The sequence below is a fragment of the Zootermopsis nevadensis genome, unplaced genomic scaffold (genome assembly GCF_977971745.1).
Source record: "Zootermopsis nevadensis isolate Lab colony 2312 unplaced genomic scaffold, Znev_1.0 Znev_ptg000003l, whole genome shotgun sequence".
Taxonomy (NCBI): Eukaryota; Metazoa; Arthropoda; class Insecta; order Blattodea; family Termopsidae; genus Zootermopsis; species Zootermopsis nevadensis.
In genome coordinates, this window is record NW_028259135.1 from 2,977,971 (window position 1) to 3,001,526 (window position 23,556).

The 23,556-nt window shown below is 36.2% G+C and overlaps 2 protein-coding genes across 10 annotated transcripts in view; both read right to left on the reverse strand.

The window, feature by feature from the left end:
* Positions 1-38: 38 nt before the first annotated feature.
* Positions 39-17,527, reverse strand: LOC110827947 (proton-coupled amino acid transporter-like protein acs). Of its 6 annotated transcripts, none has more exons than XM_087361050.1 (10): positions 17,416-17,527; positions 12,442-12,529; positions 11,681-11,824; positions 10,866-11,016; positions 9,787-9,908; positions 7,371-7,455; positions 4,219-4,494; positions 3,271-3,449; positions 1,672-1,853; positions 39-894 (listed from the first exon to the last, which is right to left on the reverse strand). In XM_087361050.1, the coding sequence occupies exons 2-10, from the start codon at positions 12,492-12,494 to the stop codon at positions 650-652; spliced, it is 1,437 nt and encodes a 478-aa protein (XP_087217176.1). In that variant the 5' UTR covers positions 12,495-12,529; positions 17,416-17,527; the 3' UTR covers positions 39-649. The 6 variants fall into 6 exon arrangements, with proteins under 6 accessions (XP_087217176.1, XP_087217166.1, XP_087217175.1 ...); XM_087361040.1 differs by having other exon boundaries at positions 11,681-11,839; XM_087361049.1 differs by lacking the exon at positions 17,416-17,527 and adding an exon at positions 13,776-14,476 and having other exon boundaries at positions 11,681-11,839.
* A 643-nt stretch (positions 17,528-18,170) lies between these two features.
* The window catches only part of LOC110827945 (proton-coupled amino acid transporter-like protein acs), a 43,428-nt gene continuing 38,042 nt past the window's right edge, over positions 18,171-23,556 (reverse strand). For 3 of the 4 annotated variants that reach the window (XM_087361035.1, XM_022060134.2, XM_022060137.2), the window contains one exon: positions 18,171-23,176. In XM_087361035.1, the coding sequence (XP_087217161.1) occupies positions 22,926-23,176 (251 nt within the window). In that variant the 3' untranslated portion in view covers positions 18,171-22,925. The remainder of the gene's footprint in view (positions 23,177-23,556) is intronic. The other variant, XR_002542510.2, reaches the window with a different exon arrangement.

Below are 23,556 nucleotides of genomic sequence, written 5' to 3' on the forward strand. Positions count from 1 at the left end.
TAGGCAACATAGGATATATTACGTCATGTTTAAAATGGTCTGTTCTGTAGGCACATTTTATTAATATACCTTCTTACAGAATACGAACAAATGACGAATTTCGTTTTCAGAAGGGGTTGATATGCAGTACCTGCCTGCAACTCCCCCTAACATGAAGTCTGCGAGTATGAATATAAAAAAAAAAATTGTTAAAATCCATTCAAATTTATCTAATAACAAATAGACTTCAGAAAATATCGTTATATCATATCACGTTGGACATATAATATTGTATGAAGTATATCTGATAACATACGACGTTTCGGTAGCTGTATTTACTCTCATTTACGGATTAATGATTATCATTTACAGTGATAATTATTGGTATAGTGAATTACCTTTCTGAATTGCCCTGTTTGAAAAAAACACCAGTAGGAAGTTTCTGGTCTCAATGCATTCATTTTGTTTGTTTACTAAACACGTGCCCTGTGATGGCAGAAATGATGGAAATTATAAACACTGTATATCACTAAATATAATAAACCTACACAATGACCTTGAAAAAAACAAAACTAAATTATCCTTAATCATAAGTGTAATTCTAAACAGGAAATTGGTCCGAGTCCGTTTATACTCGAATAATTTAAGGTTAGCTTCCTAGACGCCATGTTTATAGAAACGATTGGACGATGTTAGCGATACTGGTGTATGTTCCGATAAAAAGCCCCAGGATTCCGCATACGATCAGCAGAATGTCTTTGACGAGGATCCAGTAAAATCGGCCGTAGCATTTTGAAGGCCACAGTAGGCAGAGCTCCACAGTTGCAGGGAAGGTTATGCCAAGCGCGGAGAGACACAGCGCACCGAACAGAGATATGAAGAGCTCAAGGCGTGGGATAGCCACAGCTAGCAGGACTGTTAAACAAAGGAAGAATGCAAACATTTTTCAGTGCAAATCAGATCTGTACTAAGTCTCTACAACCCAGATCGTTCGTTGCTTGCATTAATCCATATCCGATTGCGATTAGAGAGGACTAATAGTTCTAAGAAATGACGCTAGATGGAAGACGCTCTGTTACCATTGGGTAGCTGTTACAATTATTTTTTGTGTGGGTGACGAGAACGTTTGAATAACGTCGTATGTCTGGCATGTTTAATTATTGTTCCAAACCAAAATATATCGGAAAAGAATACGGGAGGTATGAGGTAAGGATATAAATGCAACAAAGTGATTAAAAAAGGGAATAAATTGGGCAAGGGATTGAGATACGTTAGATATAATTTGCCGTCGAATTTTTCAAGAACCAGCATGATTTAAGATTTCAGAGAACTACAATAAAAGTTTTTAGTAAATAACACTGCTACTGGCAGCAGTGATTATAGTGGAAATGCGTAACGACGTTTCGGGTTATATTTTACATAAGTTAGATGGTTCACTTTATAAAAATTTAAATTCAATACTACTAGTGTCGTGTTATATTTAGCTCATGAAACATGTCGATTTTCAGAAAGAATTTTCTCTAAAATTAAGCAGACTTTATTTTAAATTATTTATTTTACGAAATTTTAATACTGATAAATTCACTTAAGGATATAGTGGTATTACGGAGATTATACCCACAGGACATAAATACGGCGAAGAACTAGGTAATAGTTCGGTAAATTTCACTTTGCACAGTTGGTACTACTTACACGTCCCTATGACGATGCAGGTCCTCATGACGTACTCTACCAGCATTTTCCTCCTGTTGGAGACATCCACCAGCCTGTCCTTGACGTACGTGTTCCACACGATCTCAAGAGGCACGTAGCATTGCAGCGCGTACGTGATGAAGATTGCGATGGCAAACATAATCTTGACACTCTGGGCCAACCTGAAGGAAATACCAGACCACTGCGTTGAGTCTGTTTCCCTTTCAATTGACCCACTATCAACATCACAACAGTGCATGCCTTCTGCAAAGTGCTATGACGAAGATAAGGATAAGTTGAAACTAAAATATGTTTTCGTTATTTCGTTCAGTAAATGCTAATTCTTAATTAACTGGTCCTAACCTCTCAGCCTCATGTGGCTGGGCTAGATTCATTTGGATTAAAGGTTTTTTTCAAAACATGTAATTGAGACCTGTAACGTTCCTATACCAGAGGTTCCCAAACTTTTATACCTTTCGCCCCCCTTAAAACATTTCTTAAATTTCACGCCCCCTTCCACAGATTTGACATAAAATTTAGCTATGAGTATACATTTTTTTTTTATAATTTAGTATATATTATTCAAAGCGTTTAATTTAAAACACTGTAATAAAATATACGTTTCATACCTGGATTAGTGGGATGGATGTGGTCGCTTCTGTGAACGTATTTGCCGTTTAGTTCCTAAAACCGCCGATGCTCCACGAGTCTGAATTCTACAGCACTGTAAAGGTACAATTTGGCTGCGCGCGACAGAGACAAAGCACAGGAGACGGCTCTCGGACCAGTAGTGTCTCGCGACGGGCTCAGGCAGCACGTGTGTTGTTGAGTAAAATAATGGCAGAAATTGAATTTACTGGTGACCAAGATGAGCAATTGGTAGAATTAGTAGCAGAAAATGATAAATGATTCTTTATTAACAGACAGAAAGATCCTTCTTCACGTCTGGTTTTGAATATTGAACTCGTAGGTTTTCTTTGTTTCTTTCGCAACAAATAACACAGCAACACATCATCTTCTTCTTATTCTTCGAGTAACCTTTTTAGAAGCATTTTTGTACTCATTTTTCACAGAATATGTGCACGTATGTCTCAACAAAACAAAGAAAACAAACACTTTGCCACATGTCTCGGTCGTCACCTCAAAAGCGTGTGGCGACAAGCTGCGATGTGTCCGTCTCCCGTCTCTGTCGCCTGCCTCGGTCGCTTGTCTCTGTCGCGTGCTGCCAAATTGTACCTTAAGACAACTAAACTGCCTCAACCAAGCAAAGGATGTTTAAAATGTTTCTCCATATTTCGTTAAAAAACTTCCCCCAGGGGGGACGGCGCCTCACACTTTGGGAACCTCTGACTTATACAATAACACATTTGCACCAAATTCACGCTACCTTAGTTACCATGGTTACCCGGGGGTTATCACATCACGGGCGCTTCTTGTAAAGGCCATAATCGAATTCTTTATAACGCGCCAGGATTGTTAAAGCTACGCGTACAATTTGTAACTTGTCTTATACCAAGTACGCCGAGGTTTAGACACGCGGTTCATATTGGGGGTTGCCCGTATTTGGGACACAGCGGTCGAGAGCGGAGGTCAGCTTACTTCTGGTCGGTCGGGAGGTTCAGCGTGATGCTTCCTGCGGCGGCTTCGCCGTATTTGACGTAACCCACGAAGCCGACGAACACATACATAAAGACTATGATGCCCATTCCACGGTTGAAGACACCGCAGTAACCTCCGAAATCCACAGGATTCTTCATGTTGTACTCCAGCGCAATGATCTGTGGACAGACTCAGATAACCGGTAAATTCGTTCAAATACTTTCTCGCTCTAATTTGCTAAACACGCGGAGGAGAATTCATCCGTTTGAATTTAACAACGATTTCTTGGGTGGGGATTAAGAACCTAATCCAAGTTTTGTTATTTCTAAAGATGGCTGTCTTCTGGGTTGTTGCGCCATGTAGTCTGGTAGAAGTTTGCCGACGTTTCAGAGGTTATTGCTGCCTCCATTATCAGGGCCCTGAAACGTCGGTAAACTTCTACTAGATTACACGACGCAACAACCCAGAAGACAGCCATCTTCAGACTTACCGCCATGAAAACCTCAAATCCTATTTTGTTATTTTTAATTCAATGCAAGTTGTGTGGATGGTGTTAATAATTTCATGGTATCTAATAAATACAATACGAATGTTTTAATAAGCCAACAAGAACCTTGTTGGTAATCTTCACAAAATATTACCAGGGTGATTAAGTAATGATATAGTATGCAGGGGGAAAATTAAAAAAAATTACGTACAAAATTTTGGTTGGAAAGCTTGAAGGAAAGAGGCCACTTCGAAGACTTAAGTTTGAAGGATAATACTAAAGTGTATCTTAGAGAGAAATTGTTGTATCTGACTCAAAATAGAGACCGATGAATGGGTTTTGTGAACACATTAATAAACCTTCAGGTTTCTTAAAAAGGCGGGGGAGTTTGACTAGCTGAGCGTACTCTTAGCTCCTGAAGGTAGACTGCACTGAATGTAGTTAGCTGAAGGCACACTCACCACTCCGACAGCTTCGAGCGCGAACAGCGTGGTGCCGATGAAGAGCGGGAAGTCTACTACATTGCCAACCATATTTCGCTCTGACGGCGAGGGTATCCCGTCGAACACGTAGTACAAGGTGATCCCGAGGCTCACGAATGTGACGACGTTAGCGAACGAGGAGAACGGCGCGAGCAGTTTGAGATTGCGTACCCAGTTAATGAGAATCAGCGGTGGCAGGAGCATTACCATGTAGAGTCGCACGTCCAGCTTCGCCTCGTAGTATTCATCCACCACCTGCAGTAAAATGAGTGACCACAAACAACGCGTTAAGTCCACCGCCAACGCATCGACGATGCCTTTAAAGGAGTAAATATCTGTCTCTCCGGTATCACTTAAATCGTCGAAGAATTAAGACGTAGCCACGCCTAGTCTTAGGTTATTGAAGCCGTTACTTATTGTACGAGGTGCGATCGGAAAGTTTCAAGACTGTGTCAATAGAGGGCGAACCGGATGTAGTACGAGCTTCTGCCTTTAGGGGGTGCGGCCTACATTCATAGTGAATCAGTGTGCAAGCCGGCATCATCGAATTAGCATTTGTTTCTTAGTTACGGGCGTTTTGGTAGTGCATTACACCGACCCTCCTGCGATTTCGGAATGGCGGATTTTCATGAACAAATCAAATTTTGCCAAAGACTCGCCAAAACGGCTACGGAAACCTATGAAATGCTAAAGCAAGCATCTGGGGAGTCCGCAAACTTTTGTGTGGCATTCACGTTTTAAAAATGGCCGAACCTCTGTCGATGATGACGAGCGTTCTGGACGACCATCTTCGAGCACAACGCCCGAAAATGTTACGAAGATCGACGTCGTACCATCACCGACTTGAGCGACATTGTTGGGATAGGCTATGGGACCTGTCAGCTGATTCTAAAGGAAGAACTCCACATGCGACGCATCCGGTCTGAGGACCAGAAGCAGAATCGACTTCTCGTTTGTGAGGAGCTCAAAGATCTTGCAAGAACCGACCCCAACTTCCTTTCTAAGCTCCGTGTGACTTCTTCCTCTTCCCAAAGATGAAAATTCAGCTAAAGGGAAGGAGATTTGAGACGATAGAAGAGATTCAGGCAGAATCGCAGATGGTGCTTGACAGGCTGACAAAGAAAGATTTCCAGGGATGCTTCCAGGCTTGGCAGCGGCGCTGGGATCGTTGTGTTCACTCCCAGGGGAACTACTTCGAGGGTGATGGATGAATTTAATACCTGAGATAAGTGTACGGGTTTTTATACGAGCAGTCTGGAAACCCTCCGATCGCACCTCGTATATAAAATTGGTTTAGAAGTGAATAAACCCGCCCAGCTAAGAATCTAACCTTGATCCTCTAACCCACAGTAAGTCAGTGTTCTGACTAAACTATATTATTATTGAGATGGTAAAGTTGCGTCATATTGTGATATAATAAATATATATTTTAAATCTTGTCCGTCTAATCACAATAAATTCTTATTATATATTAAAATATTACAATAATTAATATTTAAAATATATCAAATGATGTTCTTTATCGAAATATTCGATTTACATTAGACCATCATTTTTCATTTTTTCACGACATGTTTCAGTTCCTAAAAGAACTATCTTCAGGTGAATATAATTATATAAAAATTCAAATCAATATTAACTTAAATACAATTTTCTATATATTATTTTAGCGTACATTTTATCAGATTTTTTTTATCAGATATCAAATGAAGTTCTTTTCCAGATTTTATTCCATTTTAATAACATACTCGATGTTGTTCTGTATATGTACATCATGCTCAATATTGACTTTAGTGTGGGTGAACGTTAAATGTTAATTATTGTAATATTTTAATATTTAATAAGAATTTATTGGTATAGACGGACAAGATTTAAAATATATATATATTATTATTATTATTACGACAGACTTCTTAGGTATTATCCATTAATTTCAATTAAAACGACGTTTCGGAAACTTCAACATGTCTCTAAAACGTCGTTTTTATTTTAAAATATAATGACGGATAATGTCCAAGAAGTTTGTCGTTGTAGTGTGCGCCGTAGTCACAGAGTTTCAAAATTAATTTATATTATTGTTGTTATTGTCATCGATTAGATATAACAACGCGCGGCTTTTGCGCAGTCAATATTAGGGTCTCCTAGGAACAGTTTTTTGTGAGTAGAGAGTACAGGAATACCTCGATTTATTTCGCTTCGCAGATATTGCGTTTTTTTTACAAATTGAAGGTTTGTGGCAAGTCTATCGGCGCCATTTTTCCAACAGCACGTGCTCACTTCGTGTCTCTGTGTCACATTTTGGTAATTCTCGCATTGTTTTTTTTAGACATAATGTTATTGCACACTTAATAGACTACAGTATAATGTAAACATAACTTTTATATGCACTGGGAAACCAAAAAATTCGTATGACTCGCTTTATTGCGGTGGTCCGGAACCGAACCCGCAATATCTCCGAGGTATTCCTGTATTTAACGAGCTGTAAGTCTGTTTTTATTACATTATTATGGACACTAGAATGTCGAGAAATTTGGTAGGAACAGCACGCAACTGAAATATGATATGATCTGAGACTTTTTAGAACGATGATGTATATATACAGAACAACATCGAGTATGTTATTAAAAATGGAATAAAAATCTGAAAAAGAACATCGTTTGACATCTGGTAAAAATCTGATAAAAATGTACGCTAGCATAATGTATGAAAATTGTATTTGAATTATTTATCGTTTTGAAGCTTTATATAATTATATACACCTGAGGATGGTTTTTTTAGGAACTGAAACATGTCGTGAAACATGAAAAATGATGGTCTAATGTAAATCGAATATTTCGATAAAGAACATCATTTAATATTTTAAATATTTTAAATGTTAATTATTGTAATATTTTAATATTTAATAAGAATTTATTGTGATTAGACGGACAAGATTTAAACAATATATTTATTATATCACAATATGACGCAACTTTACCATCTTATCATATATTAATCTTTGCAGAATTTTCATTCTGGAGACGAAATGAAACCCCGAAAATTCACTTTGTTCTTTATGCTCTGATATTTAAGGCAGGCGTTAGACGTGTTTGCCAATGTACAGAATAATAGTTTTAATGTATCTGTTTCACCTGTTTTATGTTAGTCGCCACGAAGACAATGTAAACACAGCAAATTCCTAGCTGGTACAGGATCAGAAACGCATTCACAGCACCACTGAAAACAAGATGAAATGTTTCAGTTAGTTGTCCTGTTTTGAGCAACACAACACATTACTAGGCGTATAATTACACCACAATACCTCTTTAAAATGCAGGTGTCCTTGTGATAGGAAAATGTTTTGTTTTTAAGGAACCATTGTTTGTTTGTTTTGTATGTTTTACATATATAGGGTATATTTGTTTATTTGTTTAAATCTTGTCAGTCTAATCACAATAAAATTCCTATTAAAATATTACTATAATTAACATTTAAATATTTAAAATATTTAATATAGTAATATTTTAATATTTAATAGGAATTTTATTGTGATTAGACTGACAAGATTTAAACAAATATATATTTATCACAATATGACGCAACTTTATCATCTCATATATAGGGTAATTAAATAATTTAATTTATTCTTTAGAACCACATTTCTGGACTGAGTACGTAATTTAGTGTCGGTGAAATTCTGTAATTCAATTGCAAATGTTTTGTTTCTGTCTTATGCATTACTTGAACACGTTACCTGAACAGGAGGGGCGAAGAGAGATCAAGATGACGTTTCCTAAATTAACTCTGTGTTACTTACATGTATTTTTACTGAAAAGCGGGAATTAACACCTCTCTTGTTTCTTGCAATTAAACGGTTTATTAGAATATTCATAAAAAGCCGACATTTCACTCGGAAATCTAAATAACGTCTGTATCTTCACACACAATTTCTTTAAGGCCATTTCAGTATTATATGTTCCCATTGAGGTGTGTAAACATTCCTTATTTCCCTCCTGCATGCTATAATCCCCCCTTTTTTTAGTGTTCTGTCTGAGGACAGGTCCATATGAACAGGATCCTTCCATCCTTTTCTCGGACTGGGACCTGTTCATATACGTTCTTGGCAGATGATCCAGAAGTGGTTTGCCATTGCCTTCTTCTGTGTGTGAATGGAGTAATTGTTGGGATGCCACGGAGGAAAACTCCGTGTTGCCTAGACCACGGCCTTGCCCAACACAAGTTATAAATTCGGGCACCGTCGGGAATCGAACCCGAGACCCAAGGATTACTAGACCACCTCATCTTATTATTATTTAGTGTTCTGTCTGAGGACAGGTCCATATGAACAGGATCCTTCCATCCTTTTCTCGGACTGGGACCTGTTCATATACGTTCTTGGCAGATGATCCAGAAGTGGTTTGCCATTGCCTTCTCCTGTGTGTGAATGGAGTAATTGTTGGGATGCCACGGAGAAACCGGGGAAGCTCCCGGAGGAAAACTCCGTGTTGCCTAGACCACGGCCTTGCCCAACACAAGTTATAAATTCGGGCACCGCCGGGAATCGAACCCGAGACCCCAGGATTACAAGGCCAGCGTTCTAACCGCTAGACCACCTCATCTTATTATTATTTAGTGTTCTGTCTGACGACAGGTCCATATGAACAGGATCCTTCCATCCTCTTCTCGGACTGGGACCTGTTCATATACGTTCTTGGCAGATGATCCAGATAATTCCCTACAGCATCCTAATTTACATAATTACTCTAATGACATTAGGTTAAGGGTGTGCATTATAACGCTCTCTGGTTATGTAATTTTGTACAGTATTTTTATTCTTAATCTCCCGAAGATCTAGATATCCCCGTTCACACTTTGTTCTAAAACACCTTTGGTTAATGTTTATCGCTTACCCCTTTGAAGCACGAAGTTCGTCGAAATTATATTTAAAAATTAATTTTCCTACCCTAAAGGAAACACAACTCGTCTCAATTACAAAGTTCAGTCGGTTAATGCTGTAACGTAAATAATCGCCGAGAATCAAATTAAACCCACAAATACGTTCTTTAATAAAATGCAGAGTTCTTTAAGACAATATTTAACCATTTAAGACCCAGTGGTAATTATATGTACCACCTTATTTACACAGTTAATAACTGTGCGTTTTGTATGTATGGGTTTCGTATTGTTCTCAGTGTAAACAGGGATTATTTCCTTAAACAGCGTCAACCAGTCGTCTTTTGTAATGGTGAAGTGTTGTGTTTTCTTCGCGGTACGGACCGATTTATTAAATAATATTTAGACAAGCTTCGGATTCAAAGGGTTATATTACATCGCCGCTGTGCTTTGAAGATAATATACGATCTTCATATTAATATAAAACAAAAAAAAATTGTAGTTTTGTTTAAAATAATATATAAGAAATTATCACCGTTTGCATCCAACACAATTCACAAGTAAAGTCTGATATTCCACGGCCTGGGTTTTAACCACAGACTTGGGAATGAGAGACGTACATTTGCAATTCCCAATTTTCACCACAATTTGAGGATAGATTTTGTAGTTGCTTACCCCGCGTATAAGGCGAACCTTCTTAGCACGCTCGGCCCCTGCTCCAGAGCTAGCTGCAGAGTGCGTGGGTAACTGAGGATAGGGACCCTCAAACTTCTGCACATCCGATACTGTGACCGCACCTGCAACAGCCACTCTTACGTATGTAGATCGTTTCCTCTAACGGAGAGAATGAACTTCCATGTGTGACAATGTAGGAGTCAGTGTGGTTGTTGGGCCAAAAATCCCTCAACATTTTTACCGCGGCAAACATCATTTTATTAATTAATTAAAATTTTTGGATATTATCCATCGTCTAGTAAATATAAAACGTAAAAAACGACGTTTCGGAGATGGGACTCTATCTCCGTCTTCAGGTTCCTACTCAGTTGGGCCCACTAGATAGAGCTAATCCCTATCTCCGGACTTTTTCCTTGGATATTATCCATCGTCTAGTAAATATAAAACATAAAACGACGTTTCGGAGATGGGACTCTATCTCCGATATACATTACAGGTATGGACCTGGTGTACTTTTTAAATTCAGGAAGTTTGAACACGTAAAAATACAACTAGAACCTGAAGACGGAGATAGAGTCCCATCTCCGAAACGTCGTTTTACGTTTTATATTTACTAGACGATGGATAATATCCAAGGAAGGTCCGGAGATAGGGATTAGCTTTATCTAGTGGGCCCAACTGTGTAGGAACCTGAAGACGGAGATAGAGTCCCATCTCCGAAACGTCGTTTTACGTTTTATATTTACTAGACGATGGATAATATCCAAAAATTTTATTCAATTGACTCTTCACCATCGCCAAGAAGTTTTAGATTTGATATCATTTTATTATATACGCAAATAAGGTTAGTGGGACTGCAGGTAACGTTTTTATTTAAAAAGTTGAAAATCGTGCAATGTCTATCTTTACTGTAAAAACTACACGACACTGAAAAATAAATTTAGGCCAAAGACGATTGTTAGCAGTGGTTTTGCAGCCAGTATAACAAACTTTAAGCGTATTTGGAAAGTATGTGTACACCATCTGGAGTACACTTTCTACTCTTGTCGAACTGATCTCCCTGCTTTAATCGTACTTACCAAAACGTGTATGCAGTAGGTACAGAGACTTCCTATCAGAATCGTTCCTACGAAGCCCACAATCAGGCCCGACTTGAAGAAGGCATTGGGCATGGCGAGGATCCCTGTCCCCAGACTCCCCTTCAACAAGTGGATCAGAGTTTCAGCGTTCCTGCGGGATAAGGGATGTTGAAATCACTGTTTTATACATTCAACTATTTTATCGTTTCATGTACATACGTACACCTACGCTGTTCTAATGTTTATGCTTAAAACTAAAGACGGATTAACTATGATTTTATCTATTGTTTCGTATGGGTATAAAATTTGGTATTTTACATTAAGGGTAGAACACAGGTTGACGGTGTAAGAGAAAAGGGTGCTGGGATCTGAGAGGGATTAAGTAACTGGAGGTTGGAGAAAACTACTTAATGAGGATCTCCGTAATTTGAAATCTTCGTTAAACAAAGGAGGATAAGTTACGCAGGACAAGTCGCGTACGGGAGATACGAAATTTGTGCAAAGTTTTTGTTTCAATGCCTTGAAGGGAAGAGATTACTTGAAATTTTTAAAACGGAATTTTGTAAAATGGGGTTGCAAAGTGTGGATTAGACTTAATCTGGTCAGGAGATTCATAACATTCAATAGAACCCGAAATTGTACTACTGTTTTCACAAGAGCCTGCCGAAGAATTCGTCCAAGCTTGAAACCGTCTTACCATTTTGTAAAATGCCGGTCTTTTCGGGGAGCTGGTGAGATTTCTTTATTTTAACAGGTGCTCCGCCAGGATTCGAAAGCTCCTGACAACAGAATATCTGTAAAGAAATGTAACTTACGTAGTTGGGGTCTCTACTTCACGGTGCAAGTGTGGGTTGTAGTCATCCAGCGGTGGCGATCCGTCAGGTTCGGGCAACTGGTGTAGAGAGATCTTGGTGACACTTCTACGAGCCTCCTTCCGATCACCGTTCTGCTGGTGAGGCCTGCAAAGGAAGATGCTGGGGAAATCAGCTTCCGAATGAGAGATCGTAAATCCCCGTAAGAGATTTCGTGCGCTCACAATTTCTAGCTTGTACAAGGCAAAACTAGAAGCTCCTAACCTAACCCAACCTAACCTAACCTAACCTAACCTCACCTAACCTAACGTAACCTGACCTAACGTACCCTAACCTAACGTAACCTAACCTAACCTAACGTAACCTAACCTAACGTAACATAACCTAACCTAACCTAACGTAACCCAACCTAACCTAACCTAACCTAACCTAACTTTCCAGTAGATTCATTTTAGAATCTCAGTCTCTTCGAGTTCGATCTAGGAGATTTTAGAAGCTCGTAACAGCAGCAGGAGTTTATAGTTTTTCCTCCTACAGAGTACTTTAGATAGATTTTGGGAATTTCCGGTTATATATATTTTAGTCAGAATTCATTCGAACCGGATTCGAACCTAGGATTCCAAATGCGAAGCGGGGCCAATAATCTTGTAATCTTATGATGTACAGCTTTGGAGGTTATTGTTACGTGACACATTTAATCTTATATACAGACGGACGAGATAAGACGTGGCTGAAGTTCGCTGAGGCGTAACTGATAAACTTACTTGCAGGCCGTGGGGTTTTCACCGGCTCCCATGTCAGCGTCCAGTTTGTGCATATTTCAGTGTGTTTCCTGTTTATTATAGTCCACTTCTGTAAGCAAGACATGTTCAGAAAAAAATCACTAAACGAACACAACTGCAAAGATCAATCCAGTTTTAATCGTCTGCCAGAATTCAAACCCCAGCCTCCTACCAATTATTGTCTTTATTCGTATGAAGATTATGAACGACTCACAGTTGCGGTGTTGCCCACTGTCGATCGAGTATCGAATGTATTCGATGTTCGACCGTCAACTGCTTGCGTAACTGTGTTATGTATAAGCCGAACCTAACAACATAATTGGTGTTCTCCAAGTTAATAGCTCTCATTTGAGACTTTCTTACAAGACAACCTCGTGGCATTCTTAGCGCATCTGCTGTCCTAATTGAGGGAATGAAGGCTAATAGAGTAATGCACCTTACAATTATAAACTTATTTTAGTTGTCGCAGGTCAGAAATATTCAAAGCTTACAAGAGTAGTAAGTAAATGAAAGATTTAATGTCGGGAGGTATTTTAAAGAACAAATAAATAAACAAATAATTCATATTATTCTTCATAGTAGTGTACAACTGTCGTTGAAATTTAACGGGAAATGATTTCTCTTGCAGACTTAAATTTTCATTCTTCTTAATATCCTTCGTCCCTTTCGTAATTTTATTCAAAAATTATAAAATGAAGGTGGTTTCAATTATGAACGCTTTATCTGTACAATAATTATATTTATTAAATTCATACCATAACAGATCGTGACCTATTTTAAGATTATGAAACGTCCCAGTCACGATAGGCGGCCTGTTAATCCTGCCATGCAAGTGACGAGATACTAATTTTTGAACAGGACACAACACTAAATAACTTGGTAGTTTATATAAATTAACTGTATGGAGTAGAGCCCTTCTGAAATTCACCGCCATTTTGGAACCCGGAGGTCGTGTTCACAACAGCCCACCACTATCCCTATTTATAACTAGATTAATTTAAAATTAAATTATTTGGTTATTCCGTCAAATCACAGTGTATTTAAAATAAGATAATTAAAATAATTAAAATATCATTCTTTGTTCCATATCGAATAATCGATTTACAATTGGAAAAGTTACGTTTTATTACTAGACGATGGATAATATCCAAGTAAATTTTTATTCAATTAAAGAATGATATTTTAATTATTTTAATTATATTATTTTAAATACATTGTGATTTGACGGAATAACCAAATAATTTAATTTTAATTTAATAAATCACAATATGACGCAACTACACTATTTTATAGATTAATATATTTCAACAACTTACGTAATTTGCCCTCAAGATTTATTTTAATATTATCATTTCATGACGACAGCTGTTCACATCATCCGCATCGGAGTACTTCGGCGATTCAGATGTAAATGCGAACGGATTGTAAATTCTGGAGATGGTGTTTATGTTTTCACAACGAAAATAATGTGTACCGTTGTTTCAGCTGATAGTTCATCAGCTTGATCAAATTCTCTCGCGCTCACAAGTGTAATATATGACGCAGACTACACTTAAGCTGGCAGTCAATTATAGCAAGTCAAGTGAATTTAATACCGATGGAGTTCCAAGTGTTTCATCCTGGATTTTCTGTGTCGAATTACAATTTAAGGAATTAATTCTTCAACGGGCGTTACGAAACAAGGGGAAGAATGGTGTTCATGTCAGTCCAGAAAACGCAATTTTTCTAGCTTCGTGATGTTTCCAAGGCCAATCGGAAAATTTCTCAATCGATAATAAAATATTTTTGGGCTATCAACCGTGTCAGTTCGTTAAAAATCGACGTTTCAGGGACCATCTCCGCACCTATAATCAAAATTTGATGTCCCTGATGATAGAGACATCATTAAATTGAAACTGCGACTCCCTGAATAGACTTCAACCGCGTTATCGTTGGCTCCGTCTGTAATGAACCTTCGGCTTTCAATAAGTCGCGGAATTTCTTGATTAACTGAACTTTTCGAGAAGGATTTTATTCCACAGAGTTAGTTCTTATCAACTGTGAAGACGTTTAGCTATGTGTCATGTTTCAAATTATTATATCGATGATTTTATCTTGGGAATGACAAAGTTAACCATGAAGAATTCAGTCCATGTTCTGCTAAGAAATAGACTTGTCAGAGAGAAATAAGACTACTCGCATCCATAGACTCTCGAGATTAATGCGTGGTGCTGATTCTACATTCAACCATTTTTCTCCATTACTGACACGTAACTGAGTGCAGGGATAAGTACGTGAGATATTAATTAAAATTTTCCCCCCAAATTAACTTCCCAAGGCGAAAGCTGTTCGAGTGGAGATGGCTCTCACAATTCAGAGCCAGGAAGTTGTCATTACTGCTGCTCTGGCCCACACAGAATTGGCCGACTGACTGGTGGGTGATACGCCACTCCACATAACCACAAGTTCTAACGACATAATAGAGCATTAGAAATAAGTGAAGTTCAGTGGCAGATTGCGCAACTACGCCTCTATCCACAGGCTGTTCCAGAAACGTCGAACCTGTCGTGAGGTTTGTCGTATTCCAAGTCCTCACAGCTGAGAACATAAAGATGTCTGTCTTCTGGGTTATTGAGCCGTGTACTCTGGTAGATGTTGCTTGCTGCCTCTATCATCAGGGTGACCGCAAAGTCATTAATACAAATTCAAATGCGGTAACACCCAATATTTATGAGATGATATTATTGCGTCATATTGTGATGATTATAATTGTTTATTTTAACCGTCTAATCACAATAAAATATTTAATTAAATCTTAAAATATTAAAATATTATTACTATAATTAACATTTAATATTTAAAATATTAAAATATTATTACTATAATTAACATTTTATATTTAAAATATATTAAAATATATTAAAATAATGCTCTTTCTATCGAAATGTTCGATTTACAATTAGAGCATCATCTTTTTCACGACATGTTTCGGTTTTCAAGGAACCATCTTCAGGTGTATAATCGATATAAATTTAAATGTAATATTCTAAATGCAATCCTTCGTCAGATGTCCATTAAATATCAGAAAGTTATCCTCTTCTAGATCAATTGTACTTTGTTATCACATTCAATGTTGTTTCGTAAATGTATGTCGCGTGGGTGAAATATTTGTGATTAGACGGTTAAAAATAAACAATCAAATATTTAATAACCACACGAGTCCAGTATATAATTTCTCCATATTGTTCTTATTTATTGAGGGAAGCAAATTACGTGGAGATGAAAGTTGACTAGGTTTTAGAAAATTGTAGAGGTAACTTATCTGTTCTGTCTTCGAAGCCAAAGATTTGATATTTTCAATTTTGTCACAGTTTAAATATTCACATATTATAACGTGAGTGAAATATAAAATCAAGCCAAGGGACGTATCCTGCAATTATTTTTTACACGTTCTAAAAGTTTATCTAATTTTTCAAGAAATATTATGTGTAGGGAATAGGAGTAGAGAGTCATTTTGCCCAACTGACCGAATGTTTAAATTTATCGGAGATTGTCTCTGAGGGGTGAAGCTTCATGATTAAGAGATTATGATCAAAATTAGCAAGTGAGAAGAGGTTTTATGAAGTCGTGGTCCTTCAAGATTTTCAAACTTCCGTGCCACCCGGCTAGTAAACAGAGCGGTCGTTCTCCTGTGAGCCAAGCAAAATTATTATTAGCCTATAAACGTTTAGGTTTAATCTTAAGTTAAAATATATATTACACTTACTTATTATTTGATAATAATTCAGTGAAGTCTTATACATCAGTGTTTCTTATATTTTCTGATGTATTACATTTTAAGTTCTGTCATTAAATTTTTTTACATCCAAATTGAAACAAAAATATGACGATTTTTTTTTTAAAATTCTATCTATATTCTAATTAGTTTATATTTTATTTAACTAAAACGTACAAAGGATTCTATGGAGGGGGTCCGCAACCCCAGAAAGTTTGAGGGACATTAATCTATACATTTCTGTATAGCGTATTGACAGCCGATGTGTAATGTATGGAAGCCTATTGCACTGTCTCAAATTTGAATATTGTCCTACTAAGAGATTCCATTTATTAAGAAGTACCGACTCGAACAAACTGAATATCACAGTTAATTATTTACTTTTTCCGTCAAATCACAATGTATTTGAAATAAGATAATTAAAATAATTAAAATATCATTCTGTGTTCCATATCGAATAATAGATTATTTTAATTATCTTATTTTAAATACATTGTGATTTGACGGAATAACCAAATAATTTAATTTTAATTTAATAAATCACAATATGACGCAACTACACTATCTTAAGAATATCACAGTGTTCAGAGAAACGGGCTACTGGATCACATCGTGAGCATTTCAATTCTGTTCACAGTTTTAACACTATTTTTCTACAAGTTTTTACATAACCCTACCATCGACGCCTAGATTTAACAAGCGGTCTCTTACAGATTTTATAATTATTTCTCATTTATTATTTTTCTTATTATTATTAATTTACTCAATTTAATAACGTAATACTACAAGCTGTTTTAAAACTTTTAAAACTGGTCTACAGTTCTGTCAATGCCTCTGTTACGTAATATATCTTTGGGTCATATATTTACACTATCGTATAATCTCATGTAGTTTTCATAGCTTAGATTTTGGTTTTTGTTACCGTTTGTATCCAAAATATTTCTGTTGAAAAATTTCAAGAAACAGATGTGAAAATAAGATTGTTTCTGACTTAACAGGAACATGATGTGATTATAAGAAATTCTAATGGAAGGTTTTTGTGTACGAAGTTACGAACATTAGGGCTGTGTTAAAGCAGAGATTTTGTTACGTAGTTATAACAGATGCTGAGAGACGATTATGTACTTTACAAAACAATTAGCTGGTCGGTCTAGTAGACGGTGCTTCTGAGCCCCAAAGCTTCGAATGTTCGCTGTGCTCACCTTATAGTTCCACCCTGGTGCCCAAATTTACGCCGAGAACTTTTTCCATCGGCGAGTGTCTTCACTGTACTCCAGCTGAACACTGTCTGTCCATCAAGTTCAGTGGAGCATTCATAATGAGGAGCCCAGCTAGTGGCAAGGCGAGGTGGAGGGGGGGGGGGAACTGGTGGGTTGCGAGAAGGACCTGGTTCGCTTCCCGGCCTGCCTGAATTCTTCCTGTGGGACACCACTTCCTTAAACTCGACACATTTAACTCCAACGTAAAACATCTTCAGTTATTATGTTTATTGTAAAAATTTGTCTTTCCGTGGTGTATTAGTTTTCAAAACCAGATTTTTCATTCACATCCAACACGAATATTTAATTTAAAACAGTCGACGTTTCGGCATAAACATGATATGCACAGTTTTACTTCAAAAGTTTTTATTGGTCTAATAGGCCTCGTTGAAATGCATTGAGAGCCTTCAGTATTCTTGAGATATTCAGAATATTTATTTGTGAATATTTAAGAAATCTCTACCGCATTCCCTGTTATCCAAAATGACATTTTCGTGGTTTTACTCGTTCCTTCCAGACAAATACCAGAGAGAGAGAGAGAGAGGTCACTATCTTTTCCTCTCAAACCCTCACCGACTTACCATTCGTAATCAAGTTTTCATGTTAGAATTATTCGTAGGAACAGGATAACGGGGCAAAGGTGTCCTCGAAAGCGGTCATCCTGCAAGCAGGACTATACAACATTTGTAAAATCAGTGTTCAGTATCTGTATAGAATTTGTATTTTAAATTAAGTACAATTGATATCACATGTATGCTGTACGGTCTTACATTGGACAAACAAAGTATAACGAAGTTAAATGGATTTTTGGTCTTCTCCGTCTTCTAAATAATGATATTGTGAAACTACAAGATTTCGGAAGCTGAATTCTGCTTCTGCCTTCATAAAAACACACACACAACCTCTCTCTGTTGGGGCCCCTGATTGAGATAATATCAGACCTGGAGAGGTCTTATCACATTTCTTACCTGACGTTAGCAGAATTCAGCTTCCGAAACGTAGTTTTATAATTTAGACGACGGACAAATTTGCAAAAAAAAAAGAGTTTTACGTATTATAACTCACCATCGTCACAAACCTTCAATTTCAAAATACAACCTCAAGAATTTTTAGAATACACTGCACAATACAGACAACAAATCATTTTAACAAAAACAACTAAGGAAGTTCTACAAAAAAAAAGTGTGAAAGTATTTACAACAGGGATGAAATCACATTCATATAGGACAATTACACATTGAAAATAAATAAGTGATGAATATTGAGAAATATACAAAAATATGCGACCTGCGCATTGTAACATACTTTTATTATATCACGTAATACTAAAAGGTACATTTTTCAAATGGAGATGGAGTCGTTTCGATTAGTATTGTTTCAGAAAATCTAACTTAAAAACAGCAGTTTGTTTAAGAACGCCGTGAATATCTTAATTATAAGATACGAGGTGCGATCGGAAAGTTTAAAGACTGTGTCAATAGAGGGCGAACCGGATGTAGTACGAGCTTCTGCCGCTAGGGGGGGTGCGGCCTACATTCATAGTGAATCAGTGTGCCAGCCGGCATCATCGAATTAGCATTTGTTTCTTAGTTACGGGCGTTTTGGTAGTGCATTACACCGACCCTCCTACGTACTTGACAAAAATCGAAAATGTCTGTCTCTGCAGCTTAGAATTAAAACAATTCAACACTTCTTATAATGAATGAATCCACATATATCCAAGAGCAAGATTTAACATGTGTATTGTAACCACATTTATAATTAGTCTGGATAGGAAATGATTTGAGTTTGTATCAGCAGCTCATTCGCCATATAATTAGAACATATTCCGTGTAACATTCAGTCTTGGAATTACTTACTCCAAGTAACGTGGTAACACGTCGTAATTATATATATAAAGATAAAAAATTAATCACGATATTAATGCAGATGTAGTCGTTGCTTCCAGCACAATATTCAAATTTGCTATACTAATTATTAATTATTTTTAGTTAAAATGGGAAATAATTTAATTGAAATGTTTTAAGCGTAAAAATTCTCATTACAAGAATTATAATTGTTTACTTTTACGAAGGAATTTAACCCATCGTTATCTATCTCTATCTGATCCGCTTGTCTTAACTGGAATTAAGTTAATTCTCGTTTTGTATCTTAGCATTCTGTTAGAGACTTTGAATCTAGTTTTACTATATAAAATCACAAGTTTTCAGTGTAGTTGAATTAACACAATTTATAGCGAACTATTGCACCAGAATACCTTAATGTGTTTTGAATCCGTACGATGAAAACGGTTTACAAGAATGAGATGTCGAAATATGCTCCAATTATAAACTGAAGTAACAAGATTTCATATACTTTCTAAGTGATTATAATATCGTTAAAATATATAATAAAATTCAGGTCAATACACAAAACTTTATTTAGATGTTAAAATTTAAAATTTAAATGTTAGAATTTTAAATTTTAACATCTAAATAAAGTTTTGTGTATTGACCTGAATTTTATTATATATTTTAATCAAAAAACACAAACATGACGCATGTAAACCTTAAACATAATATCGTTAATTAATAGGTAACGTAATTCTAGATATTATGTCGCTAACTTTATTGAGATTTTCATTGCTCGTAATGACTAATAACATTTATATAAAGCGGGTTTAATTGTGCGTGGTTATCACAGGACAAACATTCAGAAGTCTAACTCTTTATAAACTTATAAAGAACAATTTTAATATATGATTTCTTGCTTAAATATTTAGCAAGAAAATATAAAATATTACATAATAATTCCTATTACCACCGACGACTATACACACATCTATATTAGGAGCAGTTTCATTTCTGGAAAAAAAAATTAAAGAATTAAGTTTAAATTTTCTTGTGTGAGAATTAAGTTTTTGGTAATAATAAAGCGGTTTATATATTTGTAGGTCAATACATATGGAGGTTATTTAAAGTAAATACTATTCGTCTGTGGGTTGTTTAACGGAGACTTATCAGGCGGTAAGATTATCTAGTCTCGAATGTGATGAGGAAGGGGTAAGATTTCAATGGTCTAATTTAAGTACTATTACAGCATTATCATTGATGAGCAGGCTAATACAATGAATAATTTCTGAAATTTGAGTCGACTAAATTCCTGAAAAATTCAGATGGTTTGACGCTTGAGGAAATTTGTTTCATGAACAGGACGAATTAAGGAAAAATCATTTGACAGTTTTTTTGAAATTGGAATGTGGATGAAAAGGAATGCAAGACATAGAAAGAAGTGAGTTATCTGCTTGGAAGAGGGAATAATTAAAGAAATAACAGGATGTAATTAATATAAACAATGAACTTCAACGATTCTACCTTCGTATTTTTTTTACGTCTGTGGAATAGAAATACGTTTATAAACCATAAAATAAAAAAATATATATACTCGATACGTCCATTTGAATTGTATGTATGTGTGTATAGACGAATTTAAATATATAATTACCGATTTACAAAGTAAATTAAAATATTGTTGTTTGGTTCTGTAGCATAATTTGTCTCAAAATAAAACTACTATCCAAAAAATATTTTTTGGGGGTCTACGACTAAATATTATTCAGAAAATTATTTAAGTTTAGAATATAAAACAGTTAACATAGATTACAATTAAAGCTGTAGTGTTAGTTTATGAGGGAATGGTGTGTTTTTATGTGATTTAAATATATTTTGTACTAATTTCATTGCACAAAATATGTAAAGGGAATACATTACAGGAAGGTAACTTTCACTGTAAATACGCATGTTTAATCTCAAAATTCGCTGAAGGGATGACTACTCTGAAATTTGTTCAGAGGATTTCAGATGCTCTATATCGAATCAGAAGTAACACCCACTTTACATAAAGTTCAAACTGACCTTTAACTTTATCTTGGTTATGAAAAACTCGATTTATAACAACCTAAAACACAGATTTCACCAGGTCAATAAAATTTCTTTGATTCATTGTCGGTGCATATGTGAACTTCATTAATTATATCATCAGCAGATTCGTAACTGCGATAAACGAACATTAAGATAACTGGATATAAAAAAATAAAACCAACAAATTTGGAAACAAAAATTATAAACAAAATTGTTACACAGATTTTCAGTGGCTTCCAAATGTACAGTCACGACATGAATTTTGATAATGTAGTAATGTAATTAGGTAATGACTAATGAAATATACTCGTAATTAATGAATCCGGTAAAAGTGTACCTTTCATGCCTGCATAAATATTTGTCAGAAATGGGCTATTTAATGTAACTAACTTTAAAAGACTATACCATTATATTTCAAGGACAAAGGCAAATCTCTTAATAATAAACACTCCTGAGTAAAGGATAAGGAGTATGGGGGTCCCAAGCCGCCTACAAACTTCTCTGCGTGTCTTTGGCGATGGTCATTCTTTATTTTGGATATAATCTCTATTTTCTTAAGAAGTCTAAAAATATATAGATCCGGTAGTCCTACCTCTCTACAGATGTGCTCAAAGATCGATAATAGTTGGATCTGTAGGATCCGAATTAATAGGTGTCTCTTCCATTTGTATCTCAAGACGAAGGAGGATTTATCCTTTGAAATGCAGTTTTTTTAGGTTAGGTTATAAAATTTTTAAGACTTCTTAAGGAAACCGACGAATGAATTCCAAAAGAAGAAAATTGCTTCTATAAACTGTAATGTATATTTCGATACAAAATATTTCTACGCATTTAAGAGCGTAGATCTACGATTTCTCAGTTTACATTAGTAATACTTCTTATGAGCAAAATAATTTTTCATAGACATCAGTTACTAAGCTAGTTCCAGCGACATCCTACGTTTAAAAACTACGTGAAATTGGATTTAAATATAAATTATATAATCTAGTGGTTAAATTCATCCCTCTCTATTTAAATTTGATAAAAGTGTAAGATTGACAGAGCAACGGGTAAAAATGTCCTGCTGGAGAACTCCATGGCGAAGAGTCCTTTCTTGAGAAGTTAATTTTCCATTGTCTGATAAAAAAAAATCTTAAGAAATCCGAAATTTCATTACCAAAATACATAAAATAACAAAAGATTATGAAAAGGACCTAAGATGGTGGCCGAAATTCTATTATTTCTATCAGAGACCAACCTACTTGATTATATAATTATAATGTATAATTTTAGGGTATTTAAACTTTGTAACACGTAAACAGAATTGATATTAAACAAACAGGATATGAGGTTGTGTTCATATAAATGATCACGTCACATCCAAGAGAGATCTTGTTCTTTTGAATCACATAGTTCCTCAATTCCACCACTGACATAACCGAGGCTATAAATGTTTCTTCTCAGGCATCATCGGTTGTTGAATTACGTATTTTTCACAACAGACATAACTCTCAACACATACCTTGCATTATCTGAAGCCATTTCTGAAGAAGTCCTTAGGTTGGCAGGACGTGTCTACGTGAAGAACGTATGGATAATGTCGGAAAGGCTGGTATATGTGCCCACTACAAGACCAAAGAGGCTGAATATGACAAGGAACGTGTTACGTGCCAGCATGCTATAGAAGCTGCTGCTTCTGTTGATGCTGTACCAGAACGTGGAGGTCTCTATGATTGCCGGAAACGCTATGCCAAGTGCTGCCAGGCACAAGGCACCGAACAGGGAGATGAACAGCTCCAGGTTTGGAATGGCGACGGCCAGTAGGACTGCAAACAGTGGAATTTGAGAACTAGAGGTTTCCTGTACCATGGGCGATGATTACTTTGGTACCCTGAGGATCGACAACCACTTATCGATTTCAGAGATTACTGAACACACCCTGAAATCCCATTACCTCCAGTTTTTGTCGAATGTCTGTAGATATTCGTAGTGCTTCTCGCATCCACAATTTGATAGCCAATGCAGACGTTTGAGTTTTGGTGGTCATTTTGTTTTGGTTAAGGATAATCTTGGGTCTGAAAGCTGACAGGGGCAAGTGAACACACTACAGTTCACACATTCAGTTTCTTGTATTTCTGATACCAACTCTTTGTCGTCAGATACGTTTTGAATCATTTGAGATTGTATATCGGGAGAATTTGTAACA

Coding starts and splice junctions, on each gene's coding strand:
- LOC110827947 (XM_087361040.1), bottom strand. CDS start 12,494: ATGCACAAACTGGACGCTGACATGGGAGCCGGTGAAAACCCCACGGCC. Junction 9,909..10,865: donor CCTACTGCATACACGTTTTG/GTAAGTACGATT, acceptor TGGCTGTTGCAG/GTGCGGTCACAGTATCGGAT. Junction 7,456..9,786: donor AGGTTCGCCTTATACGCGGG/GTAAGCAACTAC, acceptor TCTTGTTTTCAG/TGGTGCTGTGAATGCGTTTC.